At 40.7% G+C, this 19369-nt stretch overlaps 1 protein-coding gene across 6 annotated transcripts in view; it reads right to left on the minus strand.

Moving 5' to 3' along the window:
* Positions 1–19369, minus strand: part of Tmem164 (transmembrane protein 164) — a 219783-nt gene that overhangs the window by 131422 nt on the left and 68992 nt on the right. For all 6 annotated transcript variants that reach the window (XM_075958320.1, XM_075958324.1, XM_075958322.1 and 3 more), the window contains one exon: positions 26–92. In XM_075958320.1, the coding sequence (XP_075814435.1) occupies positions 26–92 (67 nt within the window). The remainder of the gene's footprint in view (positions 1–25; positions 93–19369) is intronic.

Below are 19369 nucleotides of genomic sequence, written 5' to 3' on the forward strand. Positions count from 1 at the left end.
TTTATTCTTAGGAGAGACTACTTACCAGCCGCGTATTTACCACAGGAAACAGCAATGCCAGAAGAGCTCCATTCAGCATGTGCATCTGTAACCTGTAGGAGAAAGAAGACCAGCAGGTCACAAGAGAGAAGAAAATGTTTGAGGTTGAGCTAGGACATGTGTAAGAAGCAGCCCTCTGTGTAAAGCAGCCCCAGAGCTCATCCATCAGAGCTCATCCAAATGCAAAGCAGATGAAAATCGGTATATTTTGTGTTTATTATCTGAAACACATACTACCTCAGAATCCCCAAACTCTTCCTGAACATGCGTTGGTTCCAACCGACCTTTCACTACATACCTGTAGTCCGTTTCCTAAACATTCTGTCAGCCCCACCCAATGCTTCTAACTGCTGCAGCATTTGTCTGAAAAGGGGAAGTGCAGCAGTTAAGTGCTTGTTGTTACTATAGCAGCCAGTTTATTAGAAGGCGACTGCTTGTTTACTGAGCTATGGTCAGCCTTTCCACCAAAGACCTGGACAGAAAGTGTTGGTACAAGCTAGAGAGCTGTCTATGAGGATCCGTGTAGTCAACGTGACATCTAGGAGGCAAGCTTCCAGGAACGCTTGTGAAGAACTCTCCCGGTTAACGTTAACTCCAGAATGCCTGTGATGGACTATCAAACTTGGGTTAGCTGAGACAGAAAGACCCACCATGAGTGAGCAGGACCATTCCCTGGCCTGGGATTCTAGACTGTGTAAAATAGAGAAGGAAACTGAGGTGCATGTATTAATTTATTGCTCTTTGCTCTTGGCTGCACCTGCAGCCTTGACATCCTGACACCGAGGGACTAGAACATGGAATTGGGAGCAAAGTAAACCCTTTCTTCCTTAAGTTCCTTCTGTCAGTGTATTTTAACATAGCCACAGGCAAAGAAACTAACAGGATCTGGTTGTGGTGTGATGCAAACTGTTTCCTTGCTGTTAGCAATGCCTTTAGTAGCTGCTGCAAGAGGTGGGGGAGGGTAAACAAGGAAACCTTCAGGCTTTCTCTGATCTATTTTATATAAGGGATTCTGTCCCTTAAAGGCTGGCAGTGCTAGGACCTTAGCTTAGTGGTTGAATCCTTGATTAGCCTACATTACAGCATTACAGAAGAGGGGAGAGGAAGGGACCAAGAGAAGAGGAACATCAAGTAATGATGGTGTTTCCAGGTCTCAATACCAGACTTGTTGAATGAGTACTACTGCCAGGTGGTGGTGGTGCATGTCTTTAATTCCAGCACTGGTGAGGCAAAGACAGGCGAATCTCTGTGAGTTAGACGCTAGATACAGAGCGAGTTCCAGTGCAGGCTCCAAAGCTACAGAGAAACCCTGTCTTGAAAAACCAGTAATAATAATAATAATGAGAAGAAGAAGAAGAAGAAGAAGAAGAAGAAGAAGAAGAAGAAGAAGAAGAAGAAGAAGAAGAAGAAGAAGAAGAAGAAGAAAATAAAATGCATACTATCCATACTTCCTATGTCAAGAACAAAGAGCAAAGAACCCAGGAATAAACCTTCTTGGGAGGTTCTGAGAAGGGATTGAAGGAGCTAGCTTTCTTCACCATTCCGGACAAATAGTTCTTGAGAAAGAGGCAAAGACGGGGAGAAAATTGGGATCCTGGCGGTGGGGTTGGATGGGGGTAAGGAGAGATGGGGAGAGAAAAGTGAGAGGGGGAGGATGGGGGGAACTTGGAGAAACAGGATGATTGGGATAAAGGAAGGTTGGATAGGGGAGCACGGAAGCACAATTCTTAGTTAAGGGAGCCACCTTAGGGTTGGCAAGAGACTTGAACCTAGAGTGGCTCCCAGGAGCCCAAGGCAATGTCCCCAGTTAGTTCCTTGGGCAGCTGAGGATAGGGAACCTGAAATGACCCTATCCTATAGCAATACTGACGAATATAGTGCATATCACCATAGAACCTTTATCTGGTGATGGATGGAGATAGAAACAGAGACCCACACTGGAGCACTGGACTGAGCTCCCAAGGTCCCAATGAGGAGCGGAAGGAGGGAGAACATGAGCAAGGAAGTCAGGACCACGAGGGGTGCACCCATCCACTCAGACAGTGGGGCTGACCTATTGGGAGCTCACCAAGGCCAGCTGGACTGTGACTGAAAAAGCATGGGATAAAACCGGACTCTCTGAACATGGCGAACAATGAGGGCTGATGAGAAGCCAAGGACAATGGCACTGGGTTTTGATCCTACTTCATGTTCTGGCTTTGTGGGAGCCTAGCCAGTTTGGATGTTCACCTTCCTAGACATGGACGCTCATGGCCAACCATCACTGACCTGTGTGTCTCAGCACAAGCTCAGGAAGACACACACAACTGAAGAGGCTAGATGACCTCTGAGCCCTGCCCTCCACCCCGACACACACATACTAGTCCTAGGACAACAGGATCTCTTGAAGAAGAACCCTACTAGGTATGTCCATCTTTGGGCCATGGGCTGCACATGCCCAGTATAACTAGGAATGTGGTCCAACGAGCAGTCATGAACGTAAAACACAATGCTGGGACTTTTGCTATTGTTTTCAAAGGAGAACTTTGTAGATGACAATGTTATGTCCCGGCATCAAAAGTTTGAACACTCCTGCACCTAGACATTTGGTGCTCCTCTTGTCGCTCACAAAAGTGGCCCAACAACCAAGGAATGTTCAAGCGCAGCCCCATAATATGGCACAGAAATCCCGAGACTTGTTTTTCATCCCCGCTAATCTGTTTCCTCCTGCTGTTCTTTGTCACCAAGGCCTCAATGATCATGATGTTCACTTAATACACTTCAGGAAAGTATCACATTAATCGCTTTGTATGAACCTCTCACCTAGTTCTGGTAGCGAATTTCTAAACAGGCACTCTGACTTTTCCATCATTTTGATGTGAAAACAAAGTTCATTCAGGAAAAAAAGGTAACATGCTCAATGCCAAGACTCACTCAAATCTATTTGACATCACACTTCAAATTTCCAGCATTTATCACTACCTTATATCAGTGCGCCCACCCACTGAGACGGTGGGGCTGATCTAATGGGAGCTCACCAAGGCCAGCTGATGATGGAGCATGTTATCAAACCGGACTCCCTGAACATGGCTGACAATGAGTGCTGACTGAGAAGCCAAGGACAATGGCACTGGGTTTTGATCCTACTGCATGTAATGACTTTGTGGGAGCCTAGTCTGTTTGGATGCTCACCTTCCTAGTCCTGGATGGAGGGAGGGGAAGGTGGATGGGGGGAGTGGGAGGGAAATGGGAGGAAGGGAGGAGGTAGAAATTTTAATTAAATAATAAAAAAAGAATAAAAAAGTTCTCAAAACTCAGTTATACAAGGTGAGTGGGGAGTGTAACGTGAATTATATTTAATACATAAAATGGACTTTGCCATAAATAATTACAAAAATATCGAACATCTGTAAATCACTGGGCTAAGTATTCAAAGATATCTAATTCAATCCTCCTAAGTTTTTATTTTGTTTTGTTTTGGTTATTTGTTTCAAGACAAGGTCTTACTATGTAGCTCTGGTTGTCCTGGAACTATGTAGACCAGGCTGGCCTTGAACTCACAGAGATCCATCTGCCTCTTCTTCTGGAGTGCTGAGATTAAAGGTGTATACCACCACACTCAGCTTACCTAGGTTTCATTATAATGATCATTATCTTCTTCATTTCATAACTGAGAAAACAAAAACTCTAAATAATTGACTTGCCCAAGATCATGTGGGCAATAAGTTTCAAACTTACATTTTTGTCACTGTACTCATCTTCACGCAAGGCATGAGCATTACATGTATCCTGTATAATTAGTTATTACCCATCTTCATGCATGGCATGAGTGTTAAGTATGTCCTGCATAACTAGTCACCTTTTTGTTTTATAATCTAGAAAGACTGTCTGAGGTCTTTTAAAAAAATATTTTAATTATTTTTGTGTGTGACAGAGAGGAATGGCAGAGGAAAGATCACTTGCTTTATATGTTTCATGTGCACAGCCCTGGGTTCTATCCCCAGTGCTTGCACACACAAACACACGCAGGCACTCACGCACTCATGCACACACACACACACACACACACACACACACACACACACTCAAGCATGTACTCCCCATAACCTTTCTGACTAGGGAAAGTATGTCCTTTCTGGAGACTTAGTCCTAAAGACAGAAGGGCTCAGTTATGGGCAAATCTTTGGTATGTAAACTAATCAGTCCATAGCTGCCCTTCCTCTGAGTACACTTCTCCATTTTAGCCATCCCAGGACCTGGTGCCATACAACTCAAATCCACCCCTCAGTTAAAGCATGTAGAAATAAGTCAAACTAGCCAGCCCTGAACCTTTACCCAGCTCTGCCTTGTCTTGCCTTCCCAAAGACTACTCAAGGACAGTGGCCTAAATGGTCCCTTCTTCTTGACCACTTCATCTTGATATCTTTTCCATGTGGCCCCACTGAGAGTACTAGATCTTTCCAAACGAAATAAACTTTGTTCTCCAGCCTCTCTTCTGTCTCCTCTTTAGCTACACCTGACTGGCCACCTGGTAGAAGAAAAATACAAAAGAGCAACTACTACTATCACTCACGCTTCCTCTGCAGACAGTTTTTTTTTTTTATGAGACTTGGTTTTGTTTGTTTGTTTTATGTGTATGAGTGTGTGCCTGCATGTATGTGTGTATAACATTGAGTGCCTGTTTCTCCCCAAGGCCAGAAGAAGGTGTCAGATTTCCTTGGAATTGGAGTTACAGACCGTTGTGAGCTTCCTTGTGAATACTAGAACCCAACACAGATACTCTACAGGAGTGGAAAGTACTCTAAGTTGGCTAAGCCATCACTCCAACCCTCCTGCACACAATTTTAGTTCATACTGTGCTCTGGGAACTTAGTTGGTTAGAACCTAGAGCTCCACAGCGGGAAGGCTGCAACTCGCACCAAAATCATCTACAGCTTCCAAGCACTTTTGACCAAACTCCCAGCAGCATGTTTTGTGTATATGGATAAACTGATCTTAAAATGTACATGGGAAGGACATAGGGACAGAAATAACCAGGACAGTAGCTGATTTTAAAGTTACAGCAGGCAAAACAATTTGCCATTGGTCAAGAACAGACCCATCAGTCATCAAAACAGAACACTTCAGAGTCAGACCACATTGATATGCTCGTGTGCTTTTGGCCATAGTGTAAATACTATGTGAGAACAGCAGAACATTTCCATCACCTTCAAACAGAATTGCTAAAACACCACAGCAGAATTTGTTACACAGAAAGGAAAGAAACTGGAGGGCTTATTCGTTGTAGGAAACAATGGGAAATATAAAAAGACTACTTCAGGAAAGTTGGGCTGTATAGTATATTTGATCATATTCTTCTCTTCCCCCCAAGTTCGTCCAGTTCCTCTCCGCCTCCCCTCTACACACCCAACTTTGAGTTCTTTCTCAAACAAACTAAAGGCCCAACACAACAAAAACCCCAAAATCTGAAAAACAAACTGCATCACCCCAAAAAGAAAAACTCCTGAAAATGAGATCTGCCCTGGAGTGGTTGATGTACCCTGTGTCATTAATACCTTTGGAGAACTCACAAAACTAGATAGCAAGTAAACAAATCCAATGAAAAGTAAAGTTATAAAAGTGTAGACAGCTAAAACTGCCTATTCTGTGGCCCAATAATTCTGCTCCAGAGTATTTAGCATCCCGAGGTAAAAATGTATGTTTCCATGAAAATGCGCACACTAATGTTGACAGCACTTCTGTAATAGCCAAAATATAGATTCAGCACAAGTCCCTTTAAATGATAAAAAAAAGACTAAAGAAACTGGACAATGTATATTGTGGAAAATGACTCAGAGAGAAAGCAAAGAAACAACTGACAAAGGTAACAATTTGAATGCATCTCAAAAGAAGCATGTGTGATAGGCAAAATGTATGAACACCGTGAGTTCAAGAACAGTCTGGTCTACATATCGAGGTCCAGGACAGCCAGGACTATACAGAGAAAGTCTATTTCAAAAATAAAAATTAAAAAAAAACTATTCTTTGAGGTCAGGTGGTGGTGGCACATGCCTTTAGTCCCAGTACTCAGGAGGCAGAGGCAGGTGGATCTCTGTGAGTTTGAGGCCAGCCTGGTCTAGAGTGAGTTTCAGGACCACCATAGAGAAACCCTGTCTCAAAAAAAAAAAGAAAGAAAAACAAAGAATAAAAAGGCCCTATGTTGCATGCACAAATGCACAAAGCCATTCTCCAAAGGCTATATGCAGTAAGGTTCCATTTATATGACACTCTTAAGATAAAACACTAGTCCATCCTGAAAACATCATACAAAGTAACATTATACAGACAGAGCAGACTATATCCTATTCCAGCGGATCCCACACCCTCATACAGACGTACATGCAGGCAAAACACCAATGTACGTAAAATACAAATAAATATCTTTTAAAAAAGAAAGAAAATTGGAGCATTAAAAAAGCACATAAAGATCTTTTAAAGTACAAGAGGAAGTCTGGGTGGTTTTGCCTGCGGGCACAATGACCATCACCCCCCCCCCCCCCATTGCAGCTAGTGGCTTTCCACTACCTTATACTGGATCAAATGGGGTCAGCATAAGCGCAAAGGTTCCAGAACATTGTCCCGTCATATGAAGTTGACATTAGGTTTCCATCTGGAAAATGCTCAACTGGTAAAAGAGGCTACTTAAATGAAAGTAATTTCCATTCTGAAATTCTACTTATCTAAATGAAAGCAATTTTCAATCTCAAATTTTAAAAGTGAGGTACAGGGAGAGATGGCGAAGGATAAAAACAAGGCTAATGCTAGTATTATTAGGAACACTTATTGCGTACTTAGTGTACGTCAGCTCCATGCTAAAAGATTTCCAGGGGTCAGCTCCACAAACTGTTAGTGGCATACAAGGAGGGAGCCACTACTAATAATACATTTTTAAAAATGCAGAAATGGAGGCTGAGGTCTTCATCTTTACTCAGGATTGAGAAGCAAGTAGGCAAAGTACACATATAGCCCAGGTCATGAAATCCACTGGATGACTCAAGGCTCCTTCAACATCCATCTAGCCAAGAAGATAAATGCTAAATTAACAGGACACTGTTTATAGTCACTCATATTATCTTAACTACATTATGATACATTATTCATCCAAATAATAGATATTTATATGGCCATTAGAAATAATTTTTAGAGAGGTATTTAATAAAATAGATAGGGAAACAACTATAGTATATTAACTAATATATAGAAGTAATTGTGCTTACTAACATTTGTTTTGTTTGCCTTTTTGTTTTTTTTGAGACAGGCTCTAACATAGCCCATTACCTTGCTATATAACCTGATTCCCCTGATTTCACCTCCTATGTGTTGGTATTACAGGAATACACCACCATGTCTAGTCTGTTTGCTTTTTAAAAAATTACAAAGCATAAAAAAGAATAATTCTTATTTCTGAGTACATACATGAGGAAATAATTTCTGTTAGCAGAATGATATCATTTTCTTCTCATTTTCCTCATGTATGTACTCAGAAATAAGAATTATTCTTTATATTGTTATTAGCCGGGCGATGGTGGCGCAAGCCGGGCGATGGTGGCGCAAGCCGGGCGATGGTGGCGCACGCCTTTAATCCCAGCACTCGGGAGGCAGAGGCAGGCGGATCTCTGTGAGTTCGAGACCAGTCTGGTCTACAGAGCTAGTTCCAGGACAGGCTCCAAAGCCACAAAGAAACCCTGTCTCGAAAAACCAAAAAAAAAAAAAGAAAGAAATTATTGTTATTTATGACTGTCTTTGTTGTTTTATGAAATGTTTCACTTTTTTTTGTACAGCAAGCACACATGACTTTAAAAGACTCGGGCATCTCTACTTTTCCATTATTGACTGCACAGCTTCAACATACCTTGCCCAAATCTTATTAAACTGTATTGTTCTTTTCTCAAACACACAGTGCAGGAAGAGTCCACACTTGGCTTTCTCAAGATGGGAAAAGTTATCTGGAGTGATAGCCTTCCTTTCTCCTGAAGATGGTGCATGCCCAAACACATGTCGTGAAACACAGTTACACAGAAGAAAGAAAAGGAAGAAAAAAGAAAGCAGTCCCTACTCAATAAGATCATCACAGGAGATGTGTAAAAGGCAAAACTGAATATGTGAGGAAGAAGCTAGTTTATGTTGTGAACATGGAAGGGAAAGAGACCTAGAATCAACTGGAAAAGTCCCTCACTACTCAAAGTGCTAAGGAAAGAATACTTGTGAATATAGGCAGGGTTCAGGGTTAGGAAAGGCGATACCTGAGCTTAGTACCACACCACCGAAAAAATTGTTTCCCAGAACTCCTAATTTCTTAGGAGTCTTTTAGATTTCTGGTCTCCTTCCCTCTTAATTGCATAGTGTTCTGGCCAGCTTTCTCTCCCTTGCCAAGATCAAGCTTTAATAAAGCTGCACAGGTCAGAGGCCATCTTCTAAACACCTTTCTCAGTAATGAGTCCAAAGTCAAGCCCAAATCAGCCGCCTCCACACCAAGGGTGCCAAAAAGATAATCCCTTTAAAAGCTGTATCTATGACTCTAAGCTGAGCTACAGTTCCAAACCTCAGGTTCCACAGAAGATAAGCACTGGGAAAAACAGACACAACAGGTTAGGGTTGGGGCTACGCTCAGTGGTGAAATGCCTAACTCCAATGCATGAGACCTTAGGCTCAGTCTTCAACACTGATGAGGGGGGTAGGGAGGAAGGGAGGGAGGGAGAGAGGGAAAAAAAGAAAAAGAAAACCAACTTCAAGCTGAGTGTCAGAGCCTCAGAACACTCACAGATCCAGATATGAGGCTCTTTGGAGAAAGCCATGATATTTAAAATTCAATAATTATATGATAATCCCAGAAAAAGTAACATTTAATTCAGGGAGTACAATAAAGTCTAAGTGGGAGCTGAAAAAGAGAGTATCACAAGGCTACAGAATTATCCAAATATCATGTGCTCTAAAGGTCAACGGGCTATCAGTCTTTCAATGCCATGATCACATGTCAGGCTGTCCTAATTCTTACCCTCACCCACCCCCACATTTCCTCACCTACCTTGGCTCACACCTGGCCTATAGTCCTCTCTCCATCCCCCAGGGCACCTCTGCTCTCTGCGGCACAGATGAAATTTCATCTCCTCTCATTTAAAAGCCTCCCGGGACTGAGTCAGCAGATACTCATGATCAGATAATCTCAGGTGCATCCCAGCTCCTCTGCTTTCCATGTGCTCATGATGAGCAGCTGTCAGAGTTTCAGAACGGGGGGGGGGGGGGGTACCATAGGCTTCCAGAAGCAGAGGGTGTTGGTCAGCCCTCTGCCAGCCACTTTTCTTACACAGGATGGGTGGAGGAATCTGTAGCCATTCAAAACGTCACAGACTTAAGGCTTGAGCGTCCCTGACTCTTTGTGCACAGTTGGGTTAACCCATCACATTAACCGTGGGTGTTCACAGTGCAAGGGAACTGTTGGTTCATAACCCAAAGCTTGGAAAACCTTAGCTGCTGCTCTTTTCCCTTCCATTCCTTCAAAGTATCCCAAGAGAGAGAAGGAGCAAGTCCTAAAAGATCAACTTCTCTAAGAAGCTCCTAGACCCCTTTGAAATCTAAAACAAGCAACCAGCCGGCCAAGGCATCACAGTCCTGTAAGTCCCAACAACTGGTAAGGCTTGGAGGGGGGTCACTTGAGCCCATGCATTCAAGGTCAAACTATACAATAAATATAGTAAGACCCAGGGATGGATAAATGGATGGATGGGTGGATGGGTGGATGGATGGATGGATGGATGAAAGGAAAGTACAGCAAGGGCAAAAAAAAAAAAAAAAAACAAGCTGAAAATTACATTCGCCTGTGGAGACAGGCTTCAAAGACCAGGAAGGGGTGTAAAAGCATTCTCCCATGTGATTATAATACCACCTTTAGCCTAACTAACAGACCCAATAGAGACAGAGGAAATCTGAAACTGCTATGTGGCTCCAGGACTTCGGTGCCCCTAGCCCTGAGATCTTAGCCTTCCTGTAATGTCACAAGAGTAGTGGAAAATAGACCTGGATCTGCTGTTTTCCAGGCATGACATCAAACACACCAGAGCCATGCTTCCCCAGCTCCTAACTCCTGGACAGACTGAAGAATGCAGCAGGAATTTAGGCTGTTCATAGTTGCTGGTCAAACAGGGCAGCAAAGGCTAGAGCTGAGAAGTAGAGACTTCTCTGTGCACCAAGAGAAAAGTAATAGGCTCAGAAGTGCTCTCCATATGTAAAAGCCCAAGTCTCCAGCTGACAAGTAAGAATGTTTACCTTGAACTTATCTATAGACCACAGACTCCAGCCAATGTGTGCTCTTTTATCTAGTAAACCAACTGTGGTCAATAACTTAACAACCAGTGCTTTCTAGCCTTAGGAAGTGATAAGATCAGCTATGAGCAGTCTAACTAACAACTGTATTATAATCAGGAAGGAGAGTCTGAGGATTTTTAAAAATATTGTAATTATTGGGGGGGTGCATGATTGCCATGGTAGAAAATCTAGAGGACAGAGAACAACTTTTTGGCATTGGTTCTCTCTTTCCACCTGTATGTGGGTTTTGGATATTGAACTCAGGTCATCAGGATTGTTCAGCAAGCACCTTTACCCACTGAGACATCTCAAAGGCCCTTTCCTGTTTGCTATTTAAGATGCCTCCAATATGAAGACCTGTGGTAGTACCAGAACTTTCCCAAAGAGAAAAATCCTTGTATGATTCTTGTATCAGAAGACATGATGACTAATTGCAGCCTTAACGACCATGGGATGGCATCACCAGAAGCAACTTCAGCTTTCAAGAATCCTTTATCCCTCATCAAGCTATTCATCCCAATAGGCAAAAAAATCACCTACTGCTATCTACATAACCAACAAGGCTAATGTTCTATTGGACAGTCCAAACCTCATTCCACCTCAACTGTGAACTCTCTGTAAGCTAGATCTAATCCTTGTAAAGTCAGGGTTAGTGAACTATGGCCCTGCTCTTCCTTTGGGTGTGTGATAACATATCTATCACTGAATTCCCTATATTAACTATTTTTACTTCTACGATTCAGCACTAAGAACAGTGATGTCACACAACTGTTACCCTCAGCAGTCCCTACAACTTTTGCATCTGATCCTGCTGCTTACATAACTAACACTTTAGTGGAACATAGCCATATTCATTCCTTTGCATATTTTAGGTTCCTTTCTCGCTATCAAAAGAACATTGTTCAAGGCCAGAGATTATGTTGTTCTATGTCATGAGCCCCTAAGGTCTAAAATGTTGCTATGTAGTTCTTTATTTTATGTATTAAAAAAAGTCACCCCAAACCAAAATTTACCTAGGTTTCTACTTTAAAATCCATGGCTTACAGCCTCTCCCAACTTTCCATTCAAGTAACTATAAGGTACCAAAAATGATCAAATTCCCCAAATCAGTGAAAACCTTAAATGACTGTCAGACAAACCGACAGCCAGAATTTGCAAGAAATCTTCATCAGTAATATAGATAGTGCTAAAGTGAGGGGAAAAATATCTGTGGCTGAGCCATGCAGCAGCTTCTAACAACCTCAAAAGAAGAGAGCAAGATCTTGCTATGATCAGCCTCATGACTGGCAACCCACAAATCAGACAGCTGTTCCTCCATGGCTGACAACTGCTTTCAGGTAATATTAATAATTCCTGGATCCTGTCTATATCTAGTTAGGGGCTCTAATCAATTCTCCAAAGTCAACAAAATACAATATGATCTGATTGGTGCTAGCAAATCTAATTGGTACTGAGAAAGGGAGATTTCACAAGAAAACCTCTGGGAATTACACATAAAGGAGTCTAGGACTTTTTACAGACTTTATTTGTTCAGCATATCTGAGAGTTTAGTAGTTGGGACAGAAAATCTGAGTAGTTACTAGACTGTGAGAAACAGGCTAAAAAGCTGTATGCATTAACCTGCCAGCAAAGAATGGAGCTGAGAAGTGGTTCTAATCAGTAGAGAATATAAAAATATTCACTATATACAATCTGTCTCTGACAAACAACAGACCCTCCTTTGAATATGCAGAGACATACAAAAAGCCAGCACAGCTCCTATGAAAACGTCTGGCAGCACATGGGGAAGCGCATATCATTCTGAAGACTTGGAGAAGCACAAACATCCAAATTTAGTGTAAGAACTAGAAAGGATTTTACAAAACTCAGTGCATCCTAGAGAGTATGCAAGAAAACCTGGACTCTAAGAAGCAGGTATTTTTTTAAGCCACCAGAATAAGGCACCCTGAGAAAGAAAAACAACAAGCTGAGGCAAAGAGAACTCTGCAAAGTAAGGAAGAATGACAAGGAGTTAAATTTCATGGTGGGGTGACAGAGAGCAAAATCAATCAAGTTCATGCGAAGGAAGCCAAATATGAATCTCTTGCAAACACACAGAGGAAAAGAGGAGATCATATTAGCAGCCCTTCAATAGTCGTGATTAGGAATTCTATCAAAACAATATAACAAACGAGGTCAAAGGGAAAAAAGTACCAATGAACCATTCAACATCTTCTATCTAGAAAGTGTTGACTAAACTCAATAGCCACCTATGTCCTGAGGGGGTGGTTCAGCAGTAGAGTGCTTGCCTAGCATGTCCAAAGCCCTGGGTTATAACCTCAGCACTGCAAGAAATAAACAAATAAATGGATGGACGGATGGATGGATGGATAAATTCTTAATTTTTAAATGAACTTAACAACTTAAGAACAAGATAATTTCATATTATATCATATCTAACTTAAGCCAATAGGCAATGTAAGAGTCAAACATAAAAATATCCCCATTTGTACTGGTTGGCTTTATGTTAACTTGACACAAGCTGGAGTCATCAGAGGAAGGAGTGTCATGCATTTTCTCATTTAGTGGCCAATGGGTAGAGAACCCAGCCCATTGTGGGTGGTGCCATTCCTGGACCGGTAGTCCTAGGACCTATAAGAAGGCAGGCTGTGCAAGCCATGAGGAGCAAGCCAACAAGCAGCATTCCTCCATGGCCTCTGCATCAGCTTCTGCCTTGGGAATCCTGCCCTATTTAAGTTTCTGTCCTGACTTCCTTCAGTGATGAAAAGCAATGCTGAAGTATAAATCAAATAAACCCTTTCCTTAGCAACTTGCTTTTTAGCCATGATGTTTCGTTGCAGCAATAGAAAACTTAGCTAATACACCATTAAATGAAGCACCCGAAATAGTTCCATTAAAATCAAAACCAAGATAAGGATTCTTTCCAGTATTAGCATTATTCAAAATGATGCCAGAAACTCTAGCCAATACAACCAGGCTTGAGCCAAAAAAAAACCAAAACAAACAAAAAACACAGTTTTGCTCTTTAAAAAGAGGTAAAATTACCATTTGGAAAAATGATCCAAGGGGAACAGCTGAAAAATTATTATATAAATAAGACTGAAGCATAGTAGCCCAATATAAAACATACATACAAAACTGGAAATCTTTCCTACAAATCATCAGTAATAAAAGAGGATATAATAAAAGATCATGAACTACAAACTGTATTTAAATGGCCTTGTTGAGAAATATGTGAGAAATACAACACATACACACACACACACACACACACACACACACACACACACACACACACAAGGGAATATAAAAGAAAATGTCAAAAAATTAAGAAATGAATTCATGAAGGTGTGGTAGTAGTGGCACAAACCTTTAATCCCAGAACTCAGGAGGCAGAGGCAGGTGAATCTCTGAGTTTGAGGTCAGTCCAGTCTACAGAGTGAGTTACAGAACAGTCAGGGCTACACAGAGAACCTGTTTCAAAAAGCCAAAAAAAAAAATTCCTGGCTGAAGTGATTCAACGCTGTGATGACGTCCATGAAATCATAGGATTAAAGTAATCGGAGTCAAAATCCTGAGGAAAACATTTAAAGTTCCCCTGAAACCAAAAAACTAATTGAGAGTAGTTACTAAAAAGAACTGTAGGTGGTATAGTAGGCTAAGAGGGCAAAGGGAGATCTGGTCTACCTACCTGCTATTACAAACCCAATGCTATGAAGCTGGGGCCCTAACCTGTTCCTTTGTCCACCCAAAGAAGGCCATGATAATCTGGGCCATTCTCTGCATCAAGAAACTTCTTGTGGTGCTAGAAAGCTAGCTCAGCAGTGAAGAAAACTAGCTGCTCTTGTAGAGAATTTGGGTTCAATTCCCAGTACCCATATGGTTGCTCACAACTGTCTGTAACTGTGGGTCCACGGATCTGACACCCTCTTCTGGCTTCCATGGGCACCAGGCAAACATGTGGTGCACAGACATATATAAAGACAAAATTCCCATACATATAAAATAAAGTAAGAAGAATTAAAAAAAAGAGAATATGAATCTGGGTTAAAACCCAAGAGAGGGATAAACAGAATAATAAAACATCCCCTGAGCTAACTCCTAGCACATACAAGAGCTTAAGTGTGATAACGACCTTAGAGAATCCTTTGCTGGGTGTGACGGCATCTATAATCCTAGCAATGGGAAAGAATAGTCAGGAAGACGAGAAATTAAATTCCAGTCTCTGCTACATGGCATCCTCTGTCAAAACAAATGAACAACAAATACAGGGGAAAAAACTACTTAGGAAAAAATATAAGCTATAGCCCTACTTCACCATCTTCCTAGTACAAATTTTAAATGGCCACATTAAATATTTTTTTACAAGCGTAACATTGGATTTTCTATAATCTTATAATAAACAACCTGTTTAGGCATAAAATACAGAAAGAAAGTTGGCTATGGTAGTGTATTTGGGAGAATGACACAGGAAAACCAAGAATTCCAGGCCATACTAGGATACACAGTCAATTTCAAGCCAGTCTGGGATATAGGATGAAACCCTGTCTCAAATAATTAAATACATACATACATACATACATACATACATACATACATACATAGGAAATACTCATGTTCTGAAGGAAGAAGTAATCAATTTGATCAAGAAAAATGCAAAATTGCTGTATAGCAAACACTTCATTAAAAAGTTAAAAGGTGTGGGCTATGTGGTGTAGATTTTAACCCAGCAATTAGGAAGTGTCAGATCTCCTGGATTTGGAGTTATACACAGTACTGAGCCTCTGACATGTGTGCTGGGACATCCGCAAGAGCTGCAAACGCTCTTAATCATGGAGCAGTCTCTCTCCAGATCTCTTTTGGAAGTTTAAGACAGCTCTTGATATGTATCTCGGATCAGTCTACAAATCACTATGTAGCCTAGGCTGGACTTGAACTTGAGATCATCCTGCTTCAGCTGCCGCAGTGCTTGGTTTACCACTATGCCTGGCTTACGTTATAACATTTCTTTTTGAGACAAGGCATGCTCTGTAACTCCTGATGGCCTCAGACTCACAGAAATCTGCCTGCATCTGCCTCCCAAGTGCTGGCATTAAAGGAGTGCACCACCCCACCCTACCCCATCACATGTCAGTTTCAAGAAGTCTCATTTACTAAGACTGAGGGTTTCACAAGGTTTCACATGCCTTTAATACCAGTGTTCCAAGTCAGCAGATGAATCTGTATGAGTTGGAGCCAAGTCAGGGATGCATAGTGGGAGTCTATCTTGAAGGAAAAACAAATGAACTAGGGAGGGGGAAGACCAACTGCTTCACATAATATGACAGGATAGGTTCCCTAATGATAACTGAGATAGGTAACTAACTTCAAATTTGCTGCACTTCAATGCTTGCTCTCTCTCCTAGATTACTTGATTGTTGTTTTTAACAACACTCCATGCAATGTAAACACTCTGTAAACATGTGTTACACTATAGCGTTTAGGGGATAATGACAAGAAAAAGAGCCTCCTGTTAGAACAGATGCAACTTGAAAAGAAACAAACAAACCTTTCGGTGTGCAGCTGGTTGATTCTGGAGAGGTGGAACCTCAACACAGAGGGCAGAATGTATTGATTTCAGTATTCTATAGGGTGGCCATAGAAAGCATTGCTCTTAAGGAAAAAGCCATTCTAAGCAGCCAAATGAGAAAACGAAAGTGGCTCAGTTTCAAAGAGATGGAGAACAGCATTGCAAGTACAAATACAATACAACAAACAATGCTAGGGCTGCTCATCCAGAAAGGAACTCCTAGAAACATAAAGATAGGGGTTCTAAGAAGCAGAAAGCAATCAGACTAGAATTTCAGAAGCTGGTGAGATTAGAATTTGCAAGACCGCCATGCCCAAAGTTGCTGTGGAGTGGGCCAAGTAGAAACCCTGCCAAATCTAGCTCTACATCTCAGACACATGGCTTCTGCTAAGGCATCCCTCTTAGCAGCAGACTCCAGCAGCGGCACTTAGCAGGTTACATGTCGGCAGAGGTGCACAGGAACAAAACAGTCATGACGCAGCTGGAACACTGGCAAACTATCATTCTCCCCTGTGAAACAGACCATGGGATCCCTGTAGAGAATCCTGCCCTGACTCCATCCCCAAAAGAACTGTCAGTCCCAAACCAGCATGGGGCAATGCAGTCAGCTGTACACAACAGAACCCATTTCCTGCAGTGGCCGGGCATGTCTCTGCAAAGAACATGCCAAGCTCTGTTTAGCTGGGAAGCCAGAAAACTCGCACAGGACTGGTACAGCTAAGTACTAGTGGAGGAATAAAAAATAGGTAGGTTGTGCTTGTCACCAAGCCCACAGCGGAGCCTAGGTGTGCGCACTGAGATGTAAGGACTGCTAAATGACATAGGTCGACGGTTTTAACACTTAAAAGGAAGTCTGAAAGGGCGAATAAATCCAAGACTTTATTTTCTACAAAGCAATCAAAAATTGATAACACTCTTGCTGAGCAAATTTAAATACAGAAGAAGCAACAGAAAACATACAAGATTAAGGTCAAGAAACCAAGCATAACTACATGAGGAATGAGTGTCAAGTGATGATAGAGAAGTCTGCTTACTCAGCCACACTTATGGGAAGCAATCTGAAGATGCAGAATAGGTAGATAATCTCCTAACAAACACAAACAACCACTATTAAAGCCAAAGGATTTGAATAGATTGATTTCCAGAGAAGAAGACACTGAAAAGGTAATTATGACTCTACCTATTGAAAAAGGGACCAGTTCCAAATACGCTTTACAAGGGAGGTTCGTCAGACCTTCAAAACACATATCATTTCTAAGGGTAATTAAGAATTACAGGCCAAAGAAAAAGAAGAGACTTTCTCTACTACATATTATCCGTCTTTAATCTTCAAATCTAATGAAAAACACAAACGATTTCTATCTCACATATAAATAATGAAGACATATTCTAAATAAAAACACTGATGAACAGAATTCAGCCTTGTATCAAGATGATAACACACTGTGATCAGCAGGCTTACTTCATGACCCTTTGTAATTGTAGTTCAAAACCAGAAATTATATCAACATAATTCACTTATATTTTTCATATTTAAAAAAATAATTGAGAGCTCAGGGTATAGCTTAGTAGCACAGAACTTGACTAAGGTGCTCCAGGAAAGACAAGAAAAGGCATAGAGCACAATTGCGAACTCATGCAGCTGCTGTTCAAATACAGCAACCAATTCTGTAAGGAAATGTGGAAATACAAAAAAATAAAAACTTGAAGCCAAATAAATAAACAAATGCCAATAGAAAATGTAAAAGAACACAGAAAACATTTTGATTTTAAAATCTTTAGGCAGAGTAGGCCATCAACAGGTTTTGTATGTAACTATCAGAGTTTCAAAAAAAAAAAACGGAGCAAAAAATGTAAAATGGAACAAATAAGTATTGAAAAGATACAAGAAAAATGAAATTTACCAGAAATAAAAGGAGAGTCTATATAATAGCTGAATGTAAAATAAATATTCATAAAGTCAATAGTCATTTTCTATGATAGCAAATAGCACTTAGCAATGGAGATGAGGAAGATATTTGAGCCCCAACAGGAGAAAAGCTATTAATTCTTGAGAAATGTATCAAAAAGAGTGTATAATAGATAAGAAGAAAAGAATAAATCTAATTAACACAAAATCAGATGTGAACATGCAAAGAAATACAATTTCTTAGCTAAAAAGAACCACATAATTAAAAAAGCTAAACCCAATGTAATGTAATTCTAATTAGAATCCTATTAGAAGTAGAAGCGAATATTAAGTAAAAGGAAATCTTAAAATTTATAAATAGGAAAATTGACAAGACAGTGCTAACTGAATTTTAAACTAATGGAATCAAGTGAATATGATCTTGGTACACAATTCAGTGGAACAGGACAGAGAATCAAAAACTCAAGCCTAGTACATAAAACGTCTACCAGCTGACAAGGATGGATGTTCAGTTTACAGGAAGAATCGGGGAGTATGGAATATACTGTTCTAGTGCAACTGATTACCCATCTTTGGTAAAGCAACTTTAAGTAGAATTGGAAATGTGGAACTTATATAAGAATAATTTTTGTATAGAAAAGACAACTATTATGGCAAGACATTCACATATACACACAAACGAAAATTGAAAGCAACAATAAACCAGGTTAGTACACAGCAATGGTTATCACAGGATTATAGAAAGAAAATAAATATCCGTTAATATGTCAATGCCAAGATAAATTGTGTATTTATGAAATATTTTGCAGCTTTCTGAAATAAGACTTATTCCAGTAGACATTGATAGATTTCGATGAAATATTGCTGAATGAAAAAGCAGGATGCATTAAAGAATAAAAACAACCTTGAAAGAACAATACTCAACTTCATATGGAAAGGTAAAAAACCCAGGATAGTCAAAACAATCCTGTACAATAATGGAACTTCTGAGGGCATCACAATCCCTGACTTCAAACTCTACTCAGAGCTACAGTACTGAAAACAGCCTGTTGTTGGCATAAGAACAGACAGGAGGACCAATGGAACTGAATAGAAAACCCAGGTATCAATCCACACATCTTCATACACCTAATTTTTGACAAAAAAAAAGCAAAAAATATCAAATGGAAGGGAAAAGGCATATTTAACAAGTGGTGCTGGCATACCTGGATTTCAACATATAGAAGAATGAAAATAGACCCAAATCTATCACCATGCACAAAACTCAAGACCAAAGGGATCAAAGACCTCAACATGAATCCAGCCACACTGAACCTTATAGAAGAGAAAGTGGGAAATACACTTGAATGCATTGGCACTGGAGATCACTTCCTAAATATAACCCCAGTAGTACAGATACTGAGAGCAACAATTAATAAATAAGACCTCCTAAAATTGAGATGCTTCTGTAAAGCAAAGGACCTGGTCAACAAGACAAAATGGCAGCCTATGGAATAGGAAAAGATCTTTACCAACCCCACATCAGACAGGGG

The sequence above is a fragment of the Microtus pennsylvanicus genome, chromosome X, assembly GCF_037038515.1.
Source record: "Microtus pennsylvanicus isolate mMicPen1 chromosome X, mMicPen1.hap1, whole genome shotgun sequence".
Lineage (NCBI taxonomy): Eukaryota > Metazoa > Chordata > Mammalia > Rodentia > Cricetidae > Microtus > Microtus pennsylvanicus.